This window comes from Syzygium oleosum, unplaced genomic scaffold (genome assembly GCF_021117445.2).
Source record: "Syzygium oleosum isolate NSW1041296 unplaced genomic scaffold, Sole_v2.1 Sole_v2.19, whole genome shotgun sequence".
NCBI lineage: Eukaryota > Viridiplantae > Streptophyta > Magnoliopsida > Myrtales > Myrtaceae > Syzygium > Syzygium oleosum.
This window is the reverse complement of record NW_026607503.1, coordinates 3,864,715-3,888,063: the sequence shown is the minus strand read 5'-3', so window position 1 is coordinate 3,888,063 and position 23,349 is coordinate 3,864,715. Positions and strand designations below refer to the sequence as shown.

General features: G+C 38.7%; 2 protein-coding genes across 3 annotated transcripts; both read right to left on the bottom strand.

Annotated features, from left to right (window-relative positions):
- Positions 1-37: 37 nt before the first annotated feature.
- On the bottom strand, positions 38-13,240 carry LOC115674041 (uncharacterized). 2 transcript variants are annotated; one of them, XM_056320091.1, is made up of 17 exons: positions 12,890-13,240; positions 12,724-12,807; positions 12,090-12,230; positions 11,911-11,981; positions 10,740-10,833; positions 8,402-8,479; positions 6,866-6,932; positions 5,556-5,641; positions 5,404-5,454; positions 4,652-4,699; positions 3,912-4,032; positions 3,626-3,806; positions 1,789-1,926; positions 1,591-1,703; positions 918-989; positions 651-820; positions 38-524 (listed from the first exon to the last, which is right to left on the bottom strand). In XM_056320091.1, exons 1-16 carry the CDS (start codon positions 13,109-13,111, stop codon positions 699-701), a joined length of 1,689 nt encoding a protein of 562 aa, XP_056176066.1. In that variant the 5' UTR covers positions 13,112-13,240; the 3' UTR covers positions 38-524; positions 651-698. The 2 variants fall into 2 exon arrangements, with proteins under 2 accessions (XP_056176066.1, XP_030452215.1); XM_030596355.2 differs by lacking the exon at positions 38-524 and having other exon boundaries at positions 533-820.
- Positions 13,241-14,241: 1,001 nt separating this feature from the next.
- LOC115674062 (pentatricopeptide repeat-containing protein At2g15690, mitochondrial-like) lies at positions 14,242-17,507 on the bottom strand. Its single transcript, XM_030596384.2, has 2 exons — positions 17,387-17,507; positions 14,242-16,478 (listed from the first exon to the last, which is right to left on the bottom strand). The coding sequence occupies exon 2, from the start codon at positions 16,464-16,466 to the stop codon at positions 14,577-14,579; it is 1,890 nt and encodes a 629-aa protein (XP_030452244.1). The 5' UTR covers positions 16,467-16,478; positions 17,387-17,507; the 3' UTR covers positions 14,242-14,576.
- Between the last annotated feature and the right edge of the window lie 5,842 nt (positions 17,508-23,349).

Here is a 23,349-nt window from a genome sequence, read left to right as displayed (position 1 = left end):
ATCAATGCCATGTATGAAGGACGATAAACTTGGTATGAGATTGACTCCATGCTTGAATTGAGAGAACAGATTGATAACCCAATCATCCGCTTAGAGCTTTATGCAAAACCACCAGCCCTTGGGTCACCGAAGCCATCATATGCATCCCTGCTTCATCGTTAGAGTGCAATTTAATGAAAAAGGGTAACAAATCTCCGGACACCGTGCTTTTCACCCTTTCTCTCACGCAGGGGTCAATTGCCTTTGCTTGCATTCCCACCATGCATGCTGAGTTTCCTTTTTCTTTTTTCGGGAATGGGTCTTCTGGTTTTGTTGGTGCACTGAACGAACCAAAGCTTACTTTCCTTTTCGTAATCGAGAAGGGAGGAAGGGGAACCCACTGCCTAGGCAGAGTAGGATTGACTGAAGTTAGATGAAATTGTGTGACTTGCTACCTAAATACTTTCAGTTTGTACGCAAAGCACAGATAGGAAAGTAGGACTATCGTAGCTAAACACACATGATCTCCTCAGACGTGGTTGCTCCTGTAGGGGGAAGAAATAACCAATGTATTCTGTAATACTCATCGCCCAATTTCTATACCAGGTCATATGAAACGCTATGTCAGAGAGTGAGTGCGAGAGAGAGAGGACGACGACAACAAATGTTACCTTCATTGCATCCGTCTCAAAATTTTAAGCTGACTAATGCAACAAGATCTACAATCCAGAAGTTAAATAATGTCCTTTAACAGACAGCCCTGCGGCCACATACGGATGGTTTACCATCTCAAGTAGCAAGCGCCTTGCCCTTTCCATCCAGGAAAGCAACTCCAGCACTACTGAATTCAGAAGATAAATAAAGAAATTGAAGTATCAGGACATATTTTCATTTAATTTTTGCCCTTATAAAAAATATTGCGAATAGAATATACATACCAAGGACAACTCTCAATTTAAGGAAACTCAGGTTTCCCCTGAGTTTGGAAAAGAACACTGCAGCCGCGGAACCTAAACCGTTAAAAACATAGTGTTAGATAGTGTCTTCTTCACAAATGAAGGATATGACAATGCAACAAGAAAATGCACCCATGCAATTTTTATGCTCTAAGTAATTGCTCAATTAAGAACCATCCACCTCGACCCTCCTGCCTCCTAACGCAAATTACAAGCCACTTTGCCAATACTATGGAACTAATCCTTCCTCATTGCTTCCTCCTTCCCTCTCTCTCTACCCCACAACCCCCTTCCGATTCTGGCCTACATCCGTGAATGCATACACTTGGCTATGCACGCAAGGCACACTGCTACTTAATGTATGCTTACAACATGCAGGTGCCCATGGCCCACTTCCAGGAACTCCACCATTTAGACCTCACCTCGTTGGCTAGTACCGTGCACCATTGCTGTCAATTTATCTTGTTTAAAAATATAAGGCATGATTTTATCGTTATCCTGGACCTGTCTCTTATAGGATGAAACTATTCTAGGCCATATAGACTTACTTGCAAAGCAACACCAATAACACAAGCTCCAAATTTCACTCGAACCCAATCCAAGAGTTGATCACATCAACGAGGATTAAGTTATTGCACGATGGAAGTAGTTTTACCAGATTGAGTAGTTGGCCCTTGGAAAAGACCGTATAGGGCGAATCTTGCATAAGTTAACAACCTCACTCGTTGAGAAGCGCGTAACTTGCGATTGATGGCCCTCAGTAGCCCACTGGAATAGTAAACCAAAATAATAAGACTAAGAAATGTAGAAACTCGCCTCACATGGTAAAAATAATTTTAGTTCTTTTTCGTACTCTGTACGAAGTACTATCAAGAAGTCTGGAGGCAAAGCTTCCATAAATGATGACACATCCTCCATTCGTAAGGATTTGAGATCTTTCTTTAACTTCCTTTTCTCCTCAACTGACATGGCCTCGCCAAGAGCTGATTTACTGCCCATAGCATTATGAAGTACAGTTAATATTCTCTCTCTTTGGCATGAAAAAGATAGGATGTTTCATTGAGGAGAAAGTTTACACCAATAACCAAAAGTATTGCTACAGATACAATTATAAATGCAGGGAATTCCTTCAAAAATTAACTTGAATGAACAATAGTAGAATTCTACATGATAATTTTTGGATTTGTGGCCATTCCAGATTTTACATTCTTCAGGTAGACCGCATACCAATGCGCATATAACCAAACATTAAAAATTAGCATATGAAATCTGCAATACTCTAGCCCTTCGGGGTATTCAAGAACTACGAGGACATCCCTAGGAAGTTTCTCGGTTTTACAGTGTGCAAAGCCTTCTGGCAGTTCACGAGCATTGCCCCTACCATTTGAGATTATTAGATTAGAGAACCATCACATATTTACTTTACAAGCAGTGTTAAAAACTCAAGTTCACTATTGTTTGACTCTCTCTAACAAGTCATGGACACAAATAAGGATTTAACATACAAAGACTGCCATTGGGGAAATGTGGAACACTTGGAAGGCCTCCTCCTCCTCTCCTCTGCCCATTCTTTTTCTATGAGAATACCTCGGACAATTTCCAACAGTGAAATTTGCATCCTTGTTATATAATGGGTTATAATGTCGCAGCTGTGTGGAATTATCTCCCTACGTGTAAATTGTATGGTATCTAATCCAAAATGAACACTTATCAATAAGCGCTATGTCCCAAAAAATATTATCAAACCATTGCCACAATGAGAATCTATATGTAGCTAGTCATCTCTTTATCTCACTGTTTGAGACCTACATGCACAAAAGATTGGGGATATTGTACTCATGGTCCAGGCATGTGTCTGTGTTCATTGCATAGACAATGTGCCGCAAATTGGAACGAATAGCAAAAGAATTTTTCATGGGTGTTCTAAGGGCAATCAGTGAGTCAATATGCACAATATTTTTTCCATGAAAGTGAAAACGGAAAAAGGTGAATAAACCTTAGATATCCCAAGGAAAGTAAACACCAAAATCAAGAACATTGCATTTCCAAAGTGTACTTATTGTATCTTAATTGATGTGGGCACCGCTGAACATAATCTATAGAAAAAAAAGGAGCCTGAGGGTAAACCTGACGAAAAACTTGCCAGTTGCCCTACTAAATGAACACAAATTGTCTCCCAAAAGGTGGATAACAACTTGACAAGAGTCAAATGTTTGGCACAGCTTAACTTGGGATAGGCATACTGCAAGAAAGGTTACCGCGAGGTAGATATTGCAACTCTGGCCAAAAACAAAAGGTAGATATTGCTAACCATTGGCAACAGCTGGCTAGGTAGACCATTAAAAGTTTTTGCTCCTCTAGACCGTGATTTTGGGACATATCACAGCAAGTCTTACATAATATCGTTGAAAAAGTTCCTCTGGTATTTGCTATTTATTACCTACTAAGTCCAGGGCAAGAATTGCTAAAAAAATACCAGAAGCTATTATAAGCGCTCTAATTTTTTTTATGAAAAGTTCCTCTCAGTATATGCTAGTTATTACCTACTAAGCCCTAGGCAAGTATTGCTAAAAAATAGCATAAGTTATTAGAAGCACTCTAATTTTTCTAATGATAAGCAATTGAACCACTATATAACTCATAGTACAAAAATGAATCTTTCACAGGAGTGTAGGATAAAAAAAAATCACCTGTCAATGGTTCTTCCAGTTAAAATGAGGGGGAAATATCTAGAATACTTGCCAACACCAAAACGTTCACTAAGCTGCTGTACTCTAGCCGAATCTGAAAGAATCAGAGCTTGCCAGAGCCGACAGTAGTCCATTCTAAATTTCTCATCCAATTGTTTGTAAATCCCATGATCAAGAATAACTGTGTAGGAGAAAATACTTGAGTGGCTTCATGTATTGAAAGACTCACTGGCGAAAACTTCAATGGAAAATGTATTAGGAGATAAAAATCTATATTACGCCTCACCTAAAGAAAATCCAGATTTGCCCTCTGGAGAAACTAATATATTACCAGGGTGAGGATCTCCATGCACGAACCCATGAACAAATATCATTTCAGCAAAGACTTCCACCAGTGCTCTTGCAACCTTAAAGACATAACTAAGCAAGCTATCATAATCAAAAGAATACCATCGGATTCACATTAAAAAACAGAGAGGCTTTGTCAAGGATTTCCAGTTAATTTGATATAATACAATCATTCTCTATTGTAAGCATAACTAGCAGATTGCAATTCTTTATAGTAACAATTTCAAGTTCATCTGATGATGGGACCAGTTCTACAGATGTTGATCTTAAAGGTATAACTCAATACGTTAGATGAACAACTTAAGTCACGATTGTTGTTATGGTATTAGTTGATAATAACTAATTTCCCTCAGTTGCATCTCAGTCTCTACATTTCTAGAATGTTCTTCTTTCTCACCGCAAATTTAGAAACAAATTATTTTCGTATTTAAAGTTCTTGTCCCTTTCTTTGTCTCTCTTTTGCATTAAATCCATTCTGACAGTTTTAAACTGCGAAAAGTAATTAAGGACACACCTCTATGTTATTGAACGATTGAACCCTCAGCACTATACTTTCAGATCAGTTGAAATCTCAAACAAAATTGACATTATTCATGGGTGTCCTCGACTTTAAGCATTTGCAGACAAATGTGAGTTAACATAGCTATAACTGATTGCTGATGAGGGAAGACAACAAACCTTTGTTGGATCTATTCCCATCTTCTCCAGATATTCTAAATCATCAACCTACAGATTGAAGAAACTTATTGTTAACAACACACCCACACACACACACACACACACACACACACACACACACACACACACACACACACACACACACACACAGCTGCAGCATGTAAGACAAGGTGACCCATGCTCCTAGGTGCTTGGACAAGGCAAGATTACACAGGTTGCTCTGCCTGACCAATCTAGGCGATTCAGTTAAGCAATACAACGGCTATTTGCAGTGAGGACATAGGACCAAAGCACCAGGACAGGAACTGCTGTCTGTTATCATGCAATGAATATACTGGTGGCACGATTTATCAGGTGCACGTCCGTGTACCAGCATCCAAGAGGCTCAATGTTCAAATGAATGACAATAGAGAAAACCACGACACGTATAAATTGTAATAAGAACTGGGATATAATGCACGGTCATTTTCACAAAACACATTCTTTTCTATGCCAATTTTTTCAATTTCTTTCGAAGTAACCCAACTATATATCTTAAGCATTACCACAAGTCAGAGACCTTGATGCATATGGTTCTGACACTCACAACATAACCCAACCAAAATATGTCTCAGAAATTTGATGGTGATTACAATGCAAGTAGGCAAGTACAAGATTTCATTTGTCCCAGACCACTTGTTCCAAGTCCAGACTTTTATACAGGCCAGACACTAATATTGCAGTACTCCTGGTACAATAAAAACATGCCATACCTTGCTTCCCCTGCAAAATTCCATTGTCAGAACCTGGCTTGTTGTCAACTCCTGCAAATTTATCATGAATGCAATAACAGCTGAAAACTCAAATAAGTACATGAAACTCTTCAAAGATAGTGACTGAAAATTGAAAATCTGAAAAATCATACCCATACTACTTTAGGGACCTTGACCTTGTCATTGGAGATAAAGTTCTTGGCAGTTCTCTCAGCATTTTTGCCCTCCTGGATAAAATCTTTATAGACAATGTCAATGGCGGCTGGGACCATGCTCAATCGAAACCACTTATTGGAGATAAGTGGAGTATTATTACGGGTACAATTATCATATCTTCACAAAATGAACCAGCCACGTCTCCCATGATATATAACATTTAGGTTGACTGATGCCTACTTTTGCTACATGAAATATAGAATTAGGCAAAATGATTAAACTATCGTCAAAGAAAGCGCTATAATAACACTTCCACGCAGAATTATCACAGCCTAAACATATACCACGTAGAACTTTTTCTCCAGTTCCATTAGAATAAATTAGATACATACTATTCTAGTAAAGTCAAAACCTGGACCAAGTCGGCTGAGTCTCATTTGTTGTATCCTCTGATTCTAACTTTGTCATGGCCCAGAACAGAAATAATATCAGCTCTATAAAGTTAGTTCAAACTATTTGATATACCTATTGCAGCAGCAAATTCAGCAAACATATGACATCACAAATCCAAATAATGCTATGTGGTCGAGAACTATACCGGTTTATGAAACAGAATCTTCAAAATTATGTCAATGAATATGTCAAAAGAACAATAGATGTTCATGGAACTTTATTAAAACAACTTTGTCATGAAATTTGACATGAATTTCAATTACTCCACCGCATTGACCAAAAAAGTGAGTGATGTCATCATGCACAAATGAGATTTGAATCTGAACTTTCAGACATTACTCTGCTAACAATCTTGTAAGACTATAGCACTCCATGATTGTATAACACATAATCTAGCACCAATTCATCTGTATGAGTTAAGCAGATAACAGAATTTTGACAAAAAGGACTTTCGCTAAAGCAAAAGAGAAAGAATACGCAACAAGATGCAACTCTAGATAACTTTACTAATAGTAACTGCTTTAACTTGAATTTACAGTTGAGTTCAATTTACTTATGCAGAAACAGCACACTACCCATGAAATCGTTAGGGTGTGGCTCGTGACCACAAAAATACCCAACAAAAGCATTAGGTATACTTCACTTTCTTTAGGGCTCTTGAATGTAAATAAATGGATCCACAAACCGAGGTTCTTAACTTAAAACTCATTATGTGAAAATGGGTGTCTGATGTCTATTGGCAAGTGTGGTGGATCAAAGATGCTTTTTAATGAAAAATGAAAAATGCTCCCCAGAAATTACACCTTAAGGTATTATATTACTTTCAACACAGATACTACACTCTGATGCTTACCAAGTTCCAAGGAGGTAGCTTTGACGAATTCTCCTACCAGCCAATCAAATCTGTACTCTGGAAAGAGCTGTGAAAGAAGAGAAAGGATCATTTTTCTCAACTGAGAATATAGGCTAATATACTGAAGCAATCAACAGCGCAAACAAGCACTCTAAATAACCAGCTTATATAGATATCATATTAGTGCCCTGAAACCAAATAGCATAAAAAGTAATGGCTACTTGGGAAAATCATTCTGAGAAACTTAAGACAACCAAACATGACAAGGGGATTCCTTAGCAGACTAAATTTGAATTGATCAAAACTACACAAGCATATACAAGAAAAACCACATAATATTATGATTGTTGTCATTGTAGTGATTATGAAGATGATGATGATGAAGCCCCTGCTATTTCCACAGCACAAATGGCAGTGGACACAGCGTTTACATTAAAAAAGCGTACCCTAACTGGTACATTAATGCACGACCAAAAAAAAAAAAAAAAACTGGTACATTAATGCAGAATCCCTGAACCCTGTTTTTGCTTTCCTTAAATTCCAGAATCTGACTCGTTATTTGGTTTTTATATCCATCTTCACGTACATCGATTTCAATTGTTCCTGCTTATACCTATTCTGGGTCCTGCAGAACTGGGTTAAAACAACTAAACAAGCAAGCTTGTTGTGCTGTTTTCCTTTTCTCCCATGGGGTTTGCTACTCTTCCCTTGAATAAGACATCCATGGAGACACTGCAGTATCAAATTGCTTCAGCATTACAACGTGACTGTGACAACTAAGCATTGTACAGACATCATTTCAGAGCAAATTATCCTCTATCAGACATTGATTATTCTATGCCAAACCTCCTCGCTCCTCATAAAAGAAAATCTGCGATCATAGCTACAAAAGTGTCGTGAATGCCTAGGTATCTACTGATCAATACATATCGCAAGCTAAACTTAAGCTACAACACATCCATAAGTCTAACATGTTGATATCACTCCGGTTCAGAGCAGTACATGCGTTCCTCGAGAAGTTTCGGGGAAGGCAAGGTCACAACTGTGCATGTGCAGCAATATGGACGTTGGTGGTTTTCATAAAAAATCTCATATAAGGGTTGAAAGTTAAGGTCGAGTTGAGATTTCTGAATCTGTAAAAGTAGGACAAGCATTGGCACTGATACATCCGACTGATGTAATGTTAATTAATTATCTCAAATGGCATTTCAGTCGTAATAGCTAGCTGTTTGAACAGCTGAGACGTAATAACCATAACAATCACATAACCGACGAGAAATATGACAAGAGCATAATGAGTCGCATGTTGCCTTTTGCTCGGCATACAGTATCATATCATTGCTAGAATAACATGCAGATGGCCCACATTAAATATCAAAAGAAAAGGAAAATGCACGATGTTAAGCAGACGCACATGAGAAACTGAATGCTTCTCCAGATAATATAAAAGCCAAAGTAATGGACCTAGGTATCTCACAGGACCAGATAATAGATATTACAAAACAATTCAACAAGGGGTACGAGAATAGTTCTGACCCACGTGATGGACTTTGAGAGGAAAGACATGATCATCGTGTCTAGTTTCATCTGGCGGTCTAACCCTGGGTATTGTACCTATCAGCCAAATAACAACATGAAAAAATCAATTTGCTATGCCGTGAGCCCATAAAAATTCTAGAAACTAACTATTGTGCACCATTATTAAAAGAACTATCTACAGCAAGCACATGGACAGATTGCAACAAGTTTTTCTTCGCTTATATTTTTTGGTTTTAATAACACTAAGCAAATCACAAAAGCGCACACAAAAATATTTATTTTGCAAGTACTTGAAAATTTTCCTTGTTTATTTCTTTTCCCTGATCATCATTGTCAAATACCAGCAAGAACAGATAGTTCACTGCTGCCAAGCAGAAAACTACTCGCAGTTTTCCAGCAGAAATTAAATTAGCTTTGGGAGGAAACAGAGATAGAAATGCGTTACATAGGCCAGGGGTCAGATGTTGGTTATACCATTTCAATTAAAAAACAGTCTGTTTCAGAAATGCTTGGGCCATGTTGACCATGCACAAATATGGATAAATCCTTTTTCACCATACATCTACTGGTAAGGCTCTTCTTTGTTTTTCTTGGGTTCAAAATTAATAATTGTCCCACCGCCCGCAGCGGCTGCGTTGGTTCGCGCTCTCTGCCCCTCACGAAGGGTGGGGAGTTCGAATCCCAGCGTAGTCGTTAGGGATTCTTAAGTGTGGCGCCGTGGTGGTGGGTCCTGCGCTAGCGTCACCCCGGGTTTACGTCGCCGGCTGTCGGCTGTACGGCGGTTCCCGGGTCATCAAAAAAAAAAAATTAATAATTGTTATTCTTACCTTTACCAAAAAAAAAAAAATTAATAATTGTTTAGAGAAATTTTAAATAAGTTCATTTACAGTTTCCCCATATACGAACTATTTTAGTTTCTAAAAGACAATGAGAAAATTCTAAATTGAGTTTAAAAGCTAGTATAAGTACGATTTTCAAGATATTAGGTGCTCTATATCCAGCAAAAGTCAATTCCAAATGTTAAGTAAAATGAAACAGCAAAAGCAAAAGAATAAAAGAATAAAAGTCATCCCAAACACATAATAAGCATTTTCTGAATCAACTGTACTCAATCTATTACCAAAAGAGTACATTCATGTGAGAGGCAAGCAGATAACAATCCTAACACATCACATTCAGATAATCATCTAAGATAGCTCAATATCGGTCATATAAATACACAATTAACAAGAGTAAAGCAAAATTCATGTCTTGGGCTTTCTATTGTGTCCACAATCATACCCGTATATGCATCTTATAAGACAATCCCCACTAATTTTGACAAATAAACATGCTGGTATATGTGAACAAAAATCATTAGTATCAAAATTAACTAATGTCCTAAAAAATTACATACATGGTGAGAACATGTCCTTTTCACGAGTGCCCTGAGGATAGTTATAGGAAACTTTGAATTTCAAAACACTAATCATACGCATTACAGGAAAAGTAAGCACTTTAGAATTGGAAGTTTCTTTAATTAGTTACTTAACTAGTGCCCTAAGGCACTTATTAACAAAATAAATAAAAAATCATATCCATCTCATATGCGATTTATATCTCACTAATAACAACAGTACTCCACCATCCTTAGAGGACTAGATTGGATGAAATGACTTGATATGCAACTCCAAAAGCCACAAACTACCATGATAGCCATAACCAAGGGCAACCTAGGGGGCCGGTGTAGGGCGCCATCCCCTAGAGGATAGGTGCTTGTGTAATTTTTGGTGAATATATGGGCTTTGTGCACCGGGCTGTCCCTTTATATACCCTACTACCTGAAATTTCAGGTGAAATTTATTTATCTCGCTGATCTTCAGATAGGAATCTATAAAGATTCTTATCTTGCTGCCCGAAACTTGAAACCTCTGTGTCCATTCATCGGTCTGCAACAGTTCAAAGCACCAACTTGCTAGACAAAGATGTAACAGGGTTGCATAGATCACATGGCCTTCATTTACAACAATTATCCAGGATGCATGTGGATTTTACCCAAGAAGATGTGACTGAGGTGTGGATCGTCCAATGGGTTTTCACTAGCATATTATCCCACAATTAGTTCCAAAGACTTTGATCTCAAAAGAAATTTTAACTATAATGCATGCATGTGTCTTTCGAGGTGAACAAGTGTGTGCAAGGCAGGGAGGGGAGAAGGAGAGACTAGGGACAAGCAAGTAAGAGCCTAAACAAGAATCATAATCTATAAAAATAAGTTCTCGACAAAGAAATTCAGTAACAAGAATGGCAACAAATGATGATAAGAAATTCAGTAACAAGAACCATAGTGACTGACCTTAACTGCTACTTCATGACTGTCTTTTAAAACTGCACGATGAACCTGAGCTATAGATGCAGCAGCTATTGGCACTTCATCGAATGAACAGAATCTGAAATCGCAAGGTAATGTGATCCTTACATTTCAGAAAGTATATCTCACTGTGAAAACACTAAAATTTAGAGGAAAATTCAAGTTGTTATTAACCAACGAAATGATTCCAGATATCAGATCAGAATGAGAATAGAAACGATAAAAAAAATAGTCTTAAGGCTTTTTTTGGGCCAACACAGTCTAAGTTTAGTAATCCGACGATAACGTTTCCTATTTAATCATCATGATACATAATTGTGGCACCCTGTACCTTTAAAGTCTAAAGCTGGAGCAGTCACCCATCAGCCAAATCTTTCAGTAGGAGAATCTAGGGTATGGCCAGCTTACTTATATGTTCTTAAATAGGTAGATCAGTTGACAAGAGACACTATACATATGTTGCAACCAGCACTAACATCATTTTTTAACTGCTCGGACAATATCAAGTGGAAGGTTAAAATTTAATCTACCAGGTAACCTTAACCAACCCAAAATGCAAAGAAAGTTTCATAATCCACTAAAGCGCAGTCAAAAGGACACTACTTGCGAAAAAATGCTTAAGAGTTTGTTAAGGTCCGGTAACAGCTGTTCGAACTATCTATTTCTGAAGTGTAACATATACAGAACTAGGCGAATATATTTTTACAGAGAGCGCGCATTCATTATCTGCATTCACTAGTTAAAGATCATATGAATGACAGAAACCACAGGTTGAAGGACCTAAACTTTCAGTTTCTTGCAACTAATGACTTACCACCTCATTGGATCCATTCATATATACCCACAAAGAAAAGATACCTTCAAAGAAGCAGAAAGAATCCTACTAGTAAATTTAACCATCTGATCGTTAGGACCACCTTTTTCCTCAGTTAAAAAGTTTGTAGTGAAAAGAAAGAGGGGAAGGGGTCTTATTAAATGTCCATGCAATGAAAGTCTAAGAAAGATGCCCTTATGTTTTTTCAACTCACCGAGCATAAGAATTTCCAACTTAAAATGTTATTAATGTTGAAAGGATCAAACTAAACGATATGTTCAAAGCAAAATTATGACAGAGATATGAGAAGAAATACCCGATAAGTATTGATGGAGAACTTACTTGCATGATAAATCTTGTCCAAAGTTGTTGATTAGTACATCCCTTATTGCCTTGAAAGGACAAGGGACTGCCTAAGGCATCATTCGTTCACATTTAAAGAAGAAAATCAATTACTAAGGCTGGAAATAATAAATCAAAGCGAAGAGGAAAAGGAAAATCCAATTAAAGACGAATGAAACCTTATCCTGTAATGACGAAAGCGTCGATATATATTCCTCAGGAACCTGCCTGATGGCTGCAACAAACTGACCAGCTTTGACATAGAAGCCTTTGTTGGCTTCGCATAGCTTCAAAATTCTCGTAGCTGACCGCGAATGTACCTGAAAGCCGACCCTGAGCAAACTTCAGTGCACAAACCCACTCGGGCAAAATGCACAGGACCACTAATTTTTCCGCATGAAACAAATCTGTATTATGCCATGCCAATTTGTTGCCACGCAAATGAAGAAGTGAGACGAGCAATTCCTATTTGCAACTTTAGAAAACTTATGCAGTTCATTAAAATGAATTGTTGTTGTACAACATAACGAAGCACTTAGTGACAAAGCTCAGCTATTATATGCCTGTTGCTCAGGATCATATGTCAAAGTAAAAGGTAGCTGAATGTGCGCACTTGCGCGACGTCTGACAACTGAATAACTTCTTATGCCTCTCTTTCCCAATTCATATTCACTAAAATACTACTCGACACACAAACATTTAGAGATTTCGCTCGTTAGCGAACTAAATGCACCGATTCCCAAATCAAGAAATACCGAAATACTCCGATCGTCTTCCTTCAGGACTCACTGCGGCAAGCGACGGAGAACTAACCTCGGACAATTTGCGAAGATACTCCTCGGAGTCCCGCGAAAGCCCGCGCAAGGAGAGCTCGTAGTCCACGACAGTGATCGCCACCTGCGAAGGCGAAATTCCGTCAATGGCGGCGCGAACAAGGGAGAGACGGAGAGGAGGAGGAGAAGGGGAAGCGATGGAGGACCGTGGAGACGGCACGAGAGGAGCGCGAGACGCCGTCGATCAACGCCCGGACCTTGCCGGCGAGATTCGTCGTCGTCGGAGGACGAGGAGGAGGAGAGGCGAGGGAAGAATGGCGGGGGAACGAGAGGAGGTCGGAGGACGAAGCCGCCTGGAAGGAGAGGCCGCCGGCGGCGAGCAGCAGAAGCGAGGCCTTCGCCTTGGCGGGAAGCTTGAGGTGGTGCATCCTCCACCTCCAATGGCGGAAACCGCTCCTCTCTCCCTCGCGCCTGCCGGAGAGAGAAACCGCGGGGGAACAAACTGGAAGAAGATCTCTTTCGAAATTACCAGCGCCGCCTTAACGCAACGTAAGCTTTGGATACGAGAAGAAAATTAGAATGGCACGGCCACCGAAGAAATGTCCGTGGACCGCGACAACGAAGAAGTCTCTATACCTACCATTACAACTTGTTTTGCGAAATCAGACTCTCGAAAAAAAACCTTAAATCGATATATTTATGATAAATTTACTTAAAATTAATACTTAACTTTCGTTAAATTAAATTAATATCACGAAAAACTACAAACATCATTAACTATTTCTTAATCTTATAGTTATTTGACAAAATAAACGAGATATGTCAGATGTTACATATTATTTGAAGTAATACCCTCGTCTACATCGTCGAAATCCACTGTTTTTAAATTGGGATCCAAATATACTCTTGCAAAATGCACATGCATTTCTTCTTATCGCTATCACAATTTTCACCTATTTTTTTTATGGATGACTTTGCATACCCTTTAGAATCTTCCACTTCTAAAGTCATTGCTCATTTCTGAAGTTATAAATTATAGCTTGTCGCGACTGTGCTCACAAACGAAGCCCGTTGAAGAAAAGAAGCGCAGAAGTTACGAAATAGAAAGGGCAACTTGAATACCTAACCAAGCCGGAATACTATGTACAACGAACCTTAATACAGCACAGTTTCTCAAATATCTATTCTCCGTTTACATGCAAATCCTACAAAACAGCTAAAATGCTCCTATCATAAATAAAATTGAAGGTCATTGTAGCACAAGAGCCGGGCATGTCTTTAGACCACAAAGATGATTTGTCTGGCCCGCTTGACTCCCCAGATGCAGTGGAAGATGAATCCTTCGAGTGACCTTTCAGGCGTTCCTCAGCAATTAGACTCATGAATTCTGAAGGTGACCCTTCAAACCAAACAATAAGGATCCAAGGAAGACCCTGGTTACGAGAGCCTTGATGATGACCAAAAGATACATGTACATCCTATACTATATCAGCATTTTGGCAAGTAAATGTGAATAAGGAGTACAGTCCAAGCACACAAGAAATGAACAAAAGCCAAGTCCCGAGCATCATCTGCCGTTGAATATATCAGCAACCAATTCTTTATCTTAAAAGGGCAAAAGGAGGCTAACTCTGCACATCAGTGCAAACCAGAAACTGAAGAACTAGACACGGGTAAAACATGAAAGCTGGCAACTGGAAAAGAGGACAATCAAAACTTTGGTAACTGATGAGAATACATTATGACTCAAAGGAACATTCACCAATACAATTGGGAGCATCGCTTCAATCCCATCACTAAAAGCCATACTTCTCGGTATCTTTTGCCAACTGCCTAGAGCAAGACAATTCTCATTAGGTACATGCGGAACGAGTACAAATAAACAAGAAGGGATCACCAATAATCTCCACAAGAGCATTTGCCATCCTTGAAGTGATGAAACCTTTTGTTGTCTCTAACGATTAGTTCCCTACCCACAATCTTGGACATAATCTTTATCGCATTATGACAGTCACCGCATATCCGAAGGTTCTTAATGATTCTAAGAGGCGTCCTTGCAGGAGTGCTGATAAGTCCATAAGCTATTGCGAGTCGCTCACTGTGATAGAGCAAGGCTTGCTCCTTTGCCTCTTGATCAATGTCATGAAGTACATATCTTGTGTCCGGCACATAACCCCCTTCCTTCCCACTCTTATACTTCTCGTCGTCCTTGTAAAGAGTAGGATTTTTGAACTCACTGATTCTGTTTTTCCCCTCAAGCATGTTGATCACAGAGCGCCTCTTGGGTGGCGGTGTAGGAATTTTATTAGCAGTAGCGACTGAAGGATCAATAGCCATCATCAACTCCTCAACATGGTCTTCAAGATCAAGATCGCCATGGATCCGTGCGTAATTCTTCAATGCCTCCCAAACCTCCAATGTGGGCTCAAATGGTAGCTTTTCAACATACTCCACAGCTTCTGTAAGATGCCCAGGTTGACAGAGAACATCAATAACCCCTAAATAATGCTCAATCCCAGGCTTAATCCCATAATCACTCTGCATCGACTCAAAATGTATAAAACCTTCTTCCACGGCCCCTATACTGGCACATGCTGACAGAACTGCAAGGAAAGTCTGTTCATTTGGCTTCAATCCCAACTTCCTCATCTGCTCATACAACTCCAACCCATCGTCCCCTAAACCATTATAGGCATACCCATTTATCATCAAATGCCACGAATCAATGTTCTTATCAAGCATGTGATCGAAAACTCTCCGAGCATCGATCATACTGCCACACTTCCCATACATTTCAAGCACCTTGTTCTTCATCTGAAGATCACCTCTACACGTTGACTGCAAAAAGTAATCATGCACCTTCTTTGCATTCTCAAGAGACTTGGACTTCCCACACGAATCGAACAACCAACTGAAGCAGTCAGCATCGGCTTTAACCCCCTCATTCATCAACTCTATAGCTTCTTTAACTTTCCCACCTTGGCACAACTGTCTCAGATCAGCAATTGAAGGCCCCGGAGCAGGAGCTTCCATCGCCTGATTCTCCGTCCCACGCACTACAGTTGTTTGCTGATGGTTCCATTGATTAGTACTTGGGTTCTGCGGGGCCCACTGGTAGAGATTTTTTGGTTGCGGATACCCTTGATTTTGGTTGTTCCACTGATTAGGGCTTCTGGGCTGTTCCTGATAGTTCTGGTTCGGGGTGTTCACCAGAGTTGGGCTCTGATACTGACCATAGCTCTGGTTCTGGGTATTCAACTGACTAGGATTCTGCTGCTGAGGATAACCCTGTCCTGGAACTTGCTTATTCCACTGTTCAGGGCTTTGCTGCTGCGAATGAACTGAAGCAGGATTAGAGTATCCGCGGCCTGGATAATTCTGACTCTGACTAGGGTATCCTGCATTGGGCTGACTCTGCCTCTGGCTCTGGTAACCAAACTGAGCACTCCCTTGCGGTGGCGGTGGCGGTGGCGGTGAGCTCCATTGACCACTACTAGTATTGGTCTCTCTGTTCTGAGGGTGAGAGTATTGATTTTGTTGCATCCCTTCATCTGGGTTCCGATTGAAAGCCCTAAAATCATATGGCGGAGGAGGCGATTGCTGTGGAACAGGAGGAGGTGGATATTCATTCGGCATAGCGTATGTGCTCAGGGCTTTCGAGAGGTCTAGGTTTCGGCGGCGACTGGCAGCCAAATGGGCGGTGACGGAATCGTTCCAAGAGAGGGACCTCAAGGAGAAGAGAGAATTGAGCATTGGGCGTCGTCTCACGAATGAAGACGCCATTCTTGCTGCTGTCTGTAAAACAATAAAGACAGAGTCATGTCAGAATGCCCATAGAAAGCTGACCCCAACACAATAATCACTGATAAAAAACACGCAAACAGATAGAGGATGCGTTTGGTTCAGTTCAGCTTTTTCAAGGGGCTTTGCGGAAATGTAAAAGAGTTTAGCATAAAGGGCTTTAGGGAAATGCAAAGACGGTTTAATAAACCGTGCTGTGAGTCTCAGTCATTAAACAACTGACTCATTCGCATTATTCACTTCAAGAAGCTGTTGTTTCAATATTAGAACATAAAACACTCATCATCACTAACCTTTCATTTCTACTGTGTAAAAATAACAAATGATTTCGACTACCTACTTATCACTCTCTCACTGCCACCATCAACACAAACTGTAAACCAAGGCTCATCATCACTAACCTTCAGCCTCAATAAAGCCAGAAAATGTACATGCCCTCTCATTCACCAATTAGATTTTTCCCCAGCAAGGAAATTGTAATTTGTATAGGAACCCAATTCACTCGTCACTGAAAACCCGAAAACTGGCATGTACCCAGAAATTTGTACAGTTCTAGTTCGAGAGGATTTGGCCATATGCCTTGGGTCATCATATTTGACAAAAACCCAATTCAAGATACAGAGTAACGATAACCACCCCATAAACCCCCAATTTTCTCATCATAATCATGTCAATCCCATTATCACTCAAGCTTCGCACACTGTTTAATATAAGAACCTAGAATCCACTTTTTTTTCCCGACCCAGTTCCTCCACCACCGAAAACTCAATCATTGCAGCAAAAACAACAAGCAACGACGAAAAAGGAGCAGAGGGCTCGGGTTACTTCTCAGCTCAAACATCACATTGCCCATCCACCGGAGAAAGAGAGAGAGAAAGAGAGAGGGGTAAGAGAGATTGAACCTGCAGAGAACGAGCAGTCGAGCGAGCGAAGGACCAGAGCAGTCCAGCGAGGACCGCAGTCGAGCGAGGGGAGAGCGAGGGGAGGAGTCGTCGCGACGGGAAGAGAGCGACCGCAGTGCAGATGTAGGTTTATACTATTTAAAGAGAGGTAAAATTGGATTTTTAGGCCCCGTTTGGTAACGTGCCAAATAGTGAAAATTTTTGTTCTTTTGTTCCTAGAAATAATTTGAGAACAGAAATGCGTTTGGTAAATTTTTTGTTCCTTGGCACATTTTTGCAAAAATTTGTGCCGAGAAACAGTTTTGGAAGAGAAACAAGAAGTAAAAAAAAGTTGCTTCTTGTTTCTCGGCAGTAAGGTTTTGAGGGCAAAATAGGAAACTCACTAATTTTCATTAATTGTCTTTGTTCTTAGCTCATAGGGTGCGCATGAAATCTATTCTGGACTAGAAATTCTGCTCCAGAATGCATTCCGGAACAGAAATGCGTTTGTTAAAAAATTTTCGGAATGCATTCTGGAGCAATTTTTGCATTCTGGAATAAAAATACGTTTGTTAAAAGTACTTGATTCCAGAATGCATTCTTGATTCCAAAATGAGTTTTGGGCAAGAAAAAGAGAAGCTACTTTTTGTAGCTTCTCTCTTCCAGAATGCATTTTCCCTATTTTCTCTCTTTTTCGTGGCCTTTACAACACATTTTGAGATCTCACTAATTTTTTTTCAGAAAATGCATAAAAATTGAAAAATTCCAGAAAAATTCATAAAAAATTCCTGAAAATAAAAAAAGTCAAATTTCGGGAAAATAGGAAATTTGGTGAATTTTTTTCAAAAAATATAAAAAAAAATCAAAAAATTTAAAACTTCACAGAATGGCTTAGAACACATGCAGCCACCCTTGAGTGAAATTTAAATTTTTTTAGGTGTCCTAAAAAATAAATAAATCAAAAATTTCAAAACTTCACAAAATGGCTGCACCTTTGGCCACCCACTTTGAATGAAATTTCAATTTTTTGAAGTGTCCAAAAAAATCAAAAAATAAAACATTTTAAAACTTCACAGAATGGCTTAGAATACCTGTGGTCACCCACTTTGAGTGAAATTTAAATTTTTTTAAGTGCAAAAAAAAATCAACAAATCAAAACAGATTTCTGTTCCAGAAATCAATTTCTGGAGCAGAATTAGTCATGTTTTATCAAACAAATTTCTCCTCCAAAAATCAATTTCTGGAAAGAATTCCGGAAATCAATTTCTGGCAAGAATTTGATTTCTGGAGCAGAATGATTATCATTCGCGCCCTTAACCTCCTTTGCTTCATTGCTATCCCATAACTTTTCTGTTTCGCTGTTATGCTTATCTTGTCTTAGCCTTCACTTTTAGGAATCTATATGAACATAGATTTTATATATTTTTTTGAAGATTTTTGCTTTTTTATAAGGGTCGATAATATTCTTGACAAGAATCTGCGAAAATAAAATTAAAAAAAGGCAAAGGTGTGTAAGCCGTGAGCAGAACTGGTATCCCGAGCACGATTTGATTTTTTCGAGACCCTTTATTTATCTCCTGTGTTATCTATTTCTACGCTCTCATTTTGAAACAAAGTCCAACCTACTATGAGAGAAAGATAGTGTTTAAATATTTGAATAATAAAGGAAATCAACTTAAGCTTTCATAAAAGTTGGCAGTGGCCATACAAAATCTTTTAGAGTGCATCAACATGTTAGACAATTCCTCGTCAGAGTCAATTCTCGAATTTAAAAATTGGAAACTAAACGGTTGATTTCGGAGTTAACTCGAGAACCGAATCTAACTTTCAGTAATATAACTATTATTTCAAAAGAAATATAACATGTGAACAATTTGTGGCACGGTATTAAACAATATGCAATTTACTCATTTCATCTTCCACCTCATTGCTACTTACCAAGCTTCCGTTAACCCAAAGAAAATAACTTTGTAGTATATAGATGCATATTGTGTCTAATTACTTGAATAATTAAAACGAAAATCTTATAAATTACGTGCTCGATAATCATAAATAACATTGTGGAAAATATCATAGATAACATTAACATCTACTTATTTTCAAGTCATAACATTTCTTTTAATGGAAATTTAAGTATAAAGAAAAACATTTGTTAAAAAACCGGTCTATAAAATATAGGGCGGCGCTATTTTCACTCCTTATATGATTAAATAAACCAAATTTTCACCAAAAAGACAAAATTACTATCAATCATTCAATTGCAATTTAAAGTGGTGGCCTAAACTTATTTACTTTCCTTCTTTTTATAGTTTTCTATTTCCATTTAGGATGTAGTTTCCATAATTAAGATTTCACATGTTTTGTTTTCTTTTCTTTGTGGGTATCATATGTATACTAAAGGTACTATGTTTCAATTTATTGTTAGATTTTACTTATGTATAAATAAGTTTTGTTGATTTTCAAGAAACTTAATTTTTTTCGATTTGTCTAACAAATTTTTGGATTAATTGACAAGTAGATTCTAGAAATTTTTGAACATAGATACTTTTTTAACGCAATTATTTATTTAAAAACTTTCACATTTGTTATGTGTATCACTATCAAACTCTTTCTTATCAACTATCTTTTATACACATATACATATAATGGGATGGTCGATGAAACAAGAAAAACCTCTATATAGAATTTATAAAATAAAATTATAGTTATATTCTCCAATGTGAGCTGAAAGATGAAATGTAATTAAATTGCAACATTTTAAAAAATAAATGTTTTTAAATGTGAGTGAAATCTCATCATTTTTGGATTGACAAATTAATTTCATCCATGTAGTATTTTCGAAAAAATATATATAATGATAAGAGAGGATTTGATGGTGGGGTTAATACCACGAAAAACCCCAAACTGGTACACTTGTGACAAATTTACCCAAAACTAATATTTTGATAACTAAAAACCCAAAACTGGTATATTTGTGACAAATTCACCCTCCGTTAGTTTCTGTTAAATTGAATTAATACCACAAAAAAATCACAAACTGGTACACCTGTGACAAATGAAGGGTAAAACATAAAACTGGTATATCAGTTAACTGTTGCGTGTCATTTAACAAAGCAATTTGATAGTAAAATTTAACGGAAACAAATCGAGGGTAAATTTATCACAAGTGTACCAGTTTGGGGTTTTTGGTGGTCAAAAAATTAATTTTGGGTAAAATTATCACAGATGTACTAGTTTGAGGTTTTTCGTGGTATTAACCCTTGATGGTGATATGCACAACAAAATAAAAGTTTATGAATGTAAGATTTTTTTACAAAATTGTCAATGTTAATCTATAGATTCTACTTGACAATGAACCCATAAATTTTTTCGACAACATAAAAAGAATTAGATTTCTTGGAAATCGTTTTTTCGACAAAACTTATTTTCCGGAAGTAAAATCTAAAAATAAAAAGAAAACATAATGCATTTAATATACACGAGATAACCATATTAAGCAAACACAAAACGTGTGAAATGTTTAATTATGACAATTAAATTCTAAATAAAAATAGAAAAAGAACAAAAAGAAGGAAGGTAAATAAATTTGGGGTTACCACTTTAAGGCTCCTTTCATTTCGCAGTAAACAACTTCCAAGAAAATACTTTACGGATTTTTCAGTATTCGATTCACGGAAAATAAATGAGTTAAGGAAAACATTTTCTGTCAATAAAAAAATACTTTCAAAAGTGAGAAAAATGATTTCTTCTTTTTAAAAATAGGAAATCAATTTTCCTCCACTTTCTTTCACCCAAACCAAGCACATTCTCCTCCGTGCACCCATTGTAATTATTTTTATTTTTTCTTTTCTTTTTAAAAACAAAATTCATTTTTAATCATTTTTTAATTGGTTTTCCTTCTTTTTCGGCCGGTTGCCAGCCACGATGACGGCCGACAGGTAGCCAAAGAAGAAAGGAAAAGAAATAAAATAAAAAACAATTAAAAATTAGATTTTTTAAAAGAAAATAAATTAAAAAGAGTGCACGGAAGAAAATCAAATCCGATTTTCTATACCAAACAATAGAAAATATTTTTCAGTTATTTTTCAAGTTTCAGACAAACACCATAAAAATATTATCATTTTCCAATAAAATATTTTCTACAAACATCACATTTTTCGTGAAACGAATGGACCGTAAAATGCAATAGAATGATCGAGGGCATGAAAAATGGGATGGATTTATTTAGGGAAAATTTTAAATAAAGATCCGAAGTGTCATCATTTTCTCAAATGAGGGCCTAAAGTAGACTTTGTGTCAAATGAAAATCTGAAGTGCCATCATTTTCTTAAATAAGGATATGAAGTGGATATATTTGTTTCAATGAAGAGCCCTCATTTTGTCTTTTAACATTTTTTGAATTTTTCTCTTTTTGCTTTCTTTTTTTCTTTTTTCTGGCTTTCTCTTTATTCTATATCGGTGGCCAGCAAAGCTTGGGAGGAAGGGCTGAGCGAGGGTCACCCTCACCCAATCTGACAGGGCCACCCTTGTCAACAACAGGGCTTCGCCTGGGCGAGGGGTGACCGGCGAGACCCTCACCTAAGCAAAGCCGGCCCTCGCCTGTGGCTTTTGAGGGCAACTTCGCCCCAAGGCAAGGGTTGCCTTGCCGAGGCGAGATTGACTTTGCCTGGGTGAGGCCATCTCTCGCAAACAGCTGGTGGGCGAGGGCTGGCGAGAGCGACTCTCGCCCAGCCCGTCCCGGGCTTCGCCAATCATTGATCACTAGCAAAGAATAAAGAGAAAACCAAAAAAAGGAGAAAAGAAAGGAAAAAAACAAGAGGAAAGAAACTAAAATGATCTTTGGACGAAAATTTTCGTGAGCTAGTGATCGGCATGCAATCAGGCCTTTATTTGAAACTATTATGGTCATCATGCTTCGGGGCTTTTTTTGAAAAAAATGAGAACACTTAATATCCTTATTTGGAAATTTCTCATTTATTTATATATAAGGGTGGAAGTCGCGTGACCCAAAAATATAGGGAAAATTCCAAAAAGGAGCTCGAAGTAGAGTCATTTTCTTAAATAAGGGCCCGAAGTGAACATTGTCTCAAATAAATGCATGAAGTGGCCAAATCGTCTCAAATAAGAGCCTGAAGTGGCCAAATCGTCTCAAAAAAGGACTTTTGGCCAGCCGGTAACTATTGTGTGGCCGGAGAACGGGTATTTTAGTAAAAAACATTATAAGTATTTTTTTTTTGTTTTTTTTACTTTCCTTTTCTTTTCCTTTTATGTTCCATTTTCTTTTTTCTTCTTCCCTCCCAGCCTTCACTGCGCCTGGCCGGCGACCTTCGCTGGCCTCAGGTGAGGCCGCCCTCGCCGGCGTTGGGCGAGGGTCGGCCTCACCTGGGCCAGGCGGGCGAGGGGGACCCTTGCTAGATCTGACGAGGGCAACCCTCGCCGGCGTCGAGCGAGGGCAACCCTCGCCGGCGTCGAGCGAGGGCAACCCTCGCCGGCGTCGAGCGAGGGCGAGGCAAGGGTTGCCGTCGCCGGATCTGGCGAGGATTGCCTTTGCCCGCCCAACCTAGGCGGGGGCAACCCTCGCCCGATCCGGCGAGGGCGGCTCTTGCCGGTGTCGGGCGAGGGTCACCTCATCCTCGCCAGCCGAGGCGAGGGCAGCCCTCGCTCGACGTCGGCGAGGGCGACCCTCGCGAGCCTAGGTGAGGGCGGCCCTCGCCCGTTGCCGACAAGGGCGTCCTCCGCCTGAGGCCGGCGGAGGTCGCTGGCCCCGGCAAAGGGAAGAGAGGAAAAAAATAAAGAAAAGGAAAAGAAAAAAAAATAGAACAAGGAAAAAAAAGAAAAAAAATTAAAAAAGGTAAAAGATGAAAATACCCTTTGGCCGGTGAGGTTAGGTCCTTATTTGAGATAAGATTCACTTCAGACCTTTATTTGAGAAGATGACTCTACTTCGAGTCCCTATTTGAAATTTTCCAAAAAATATATTATTA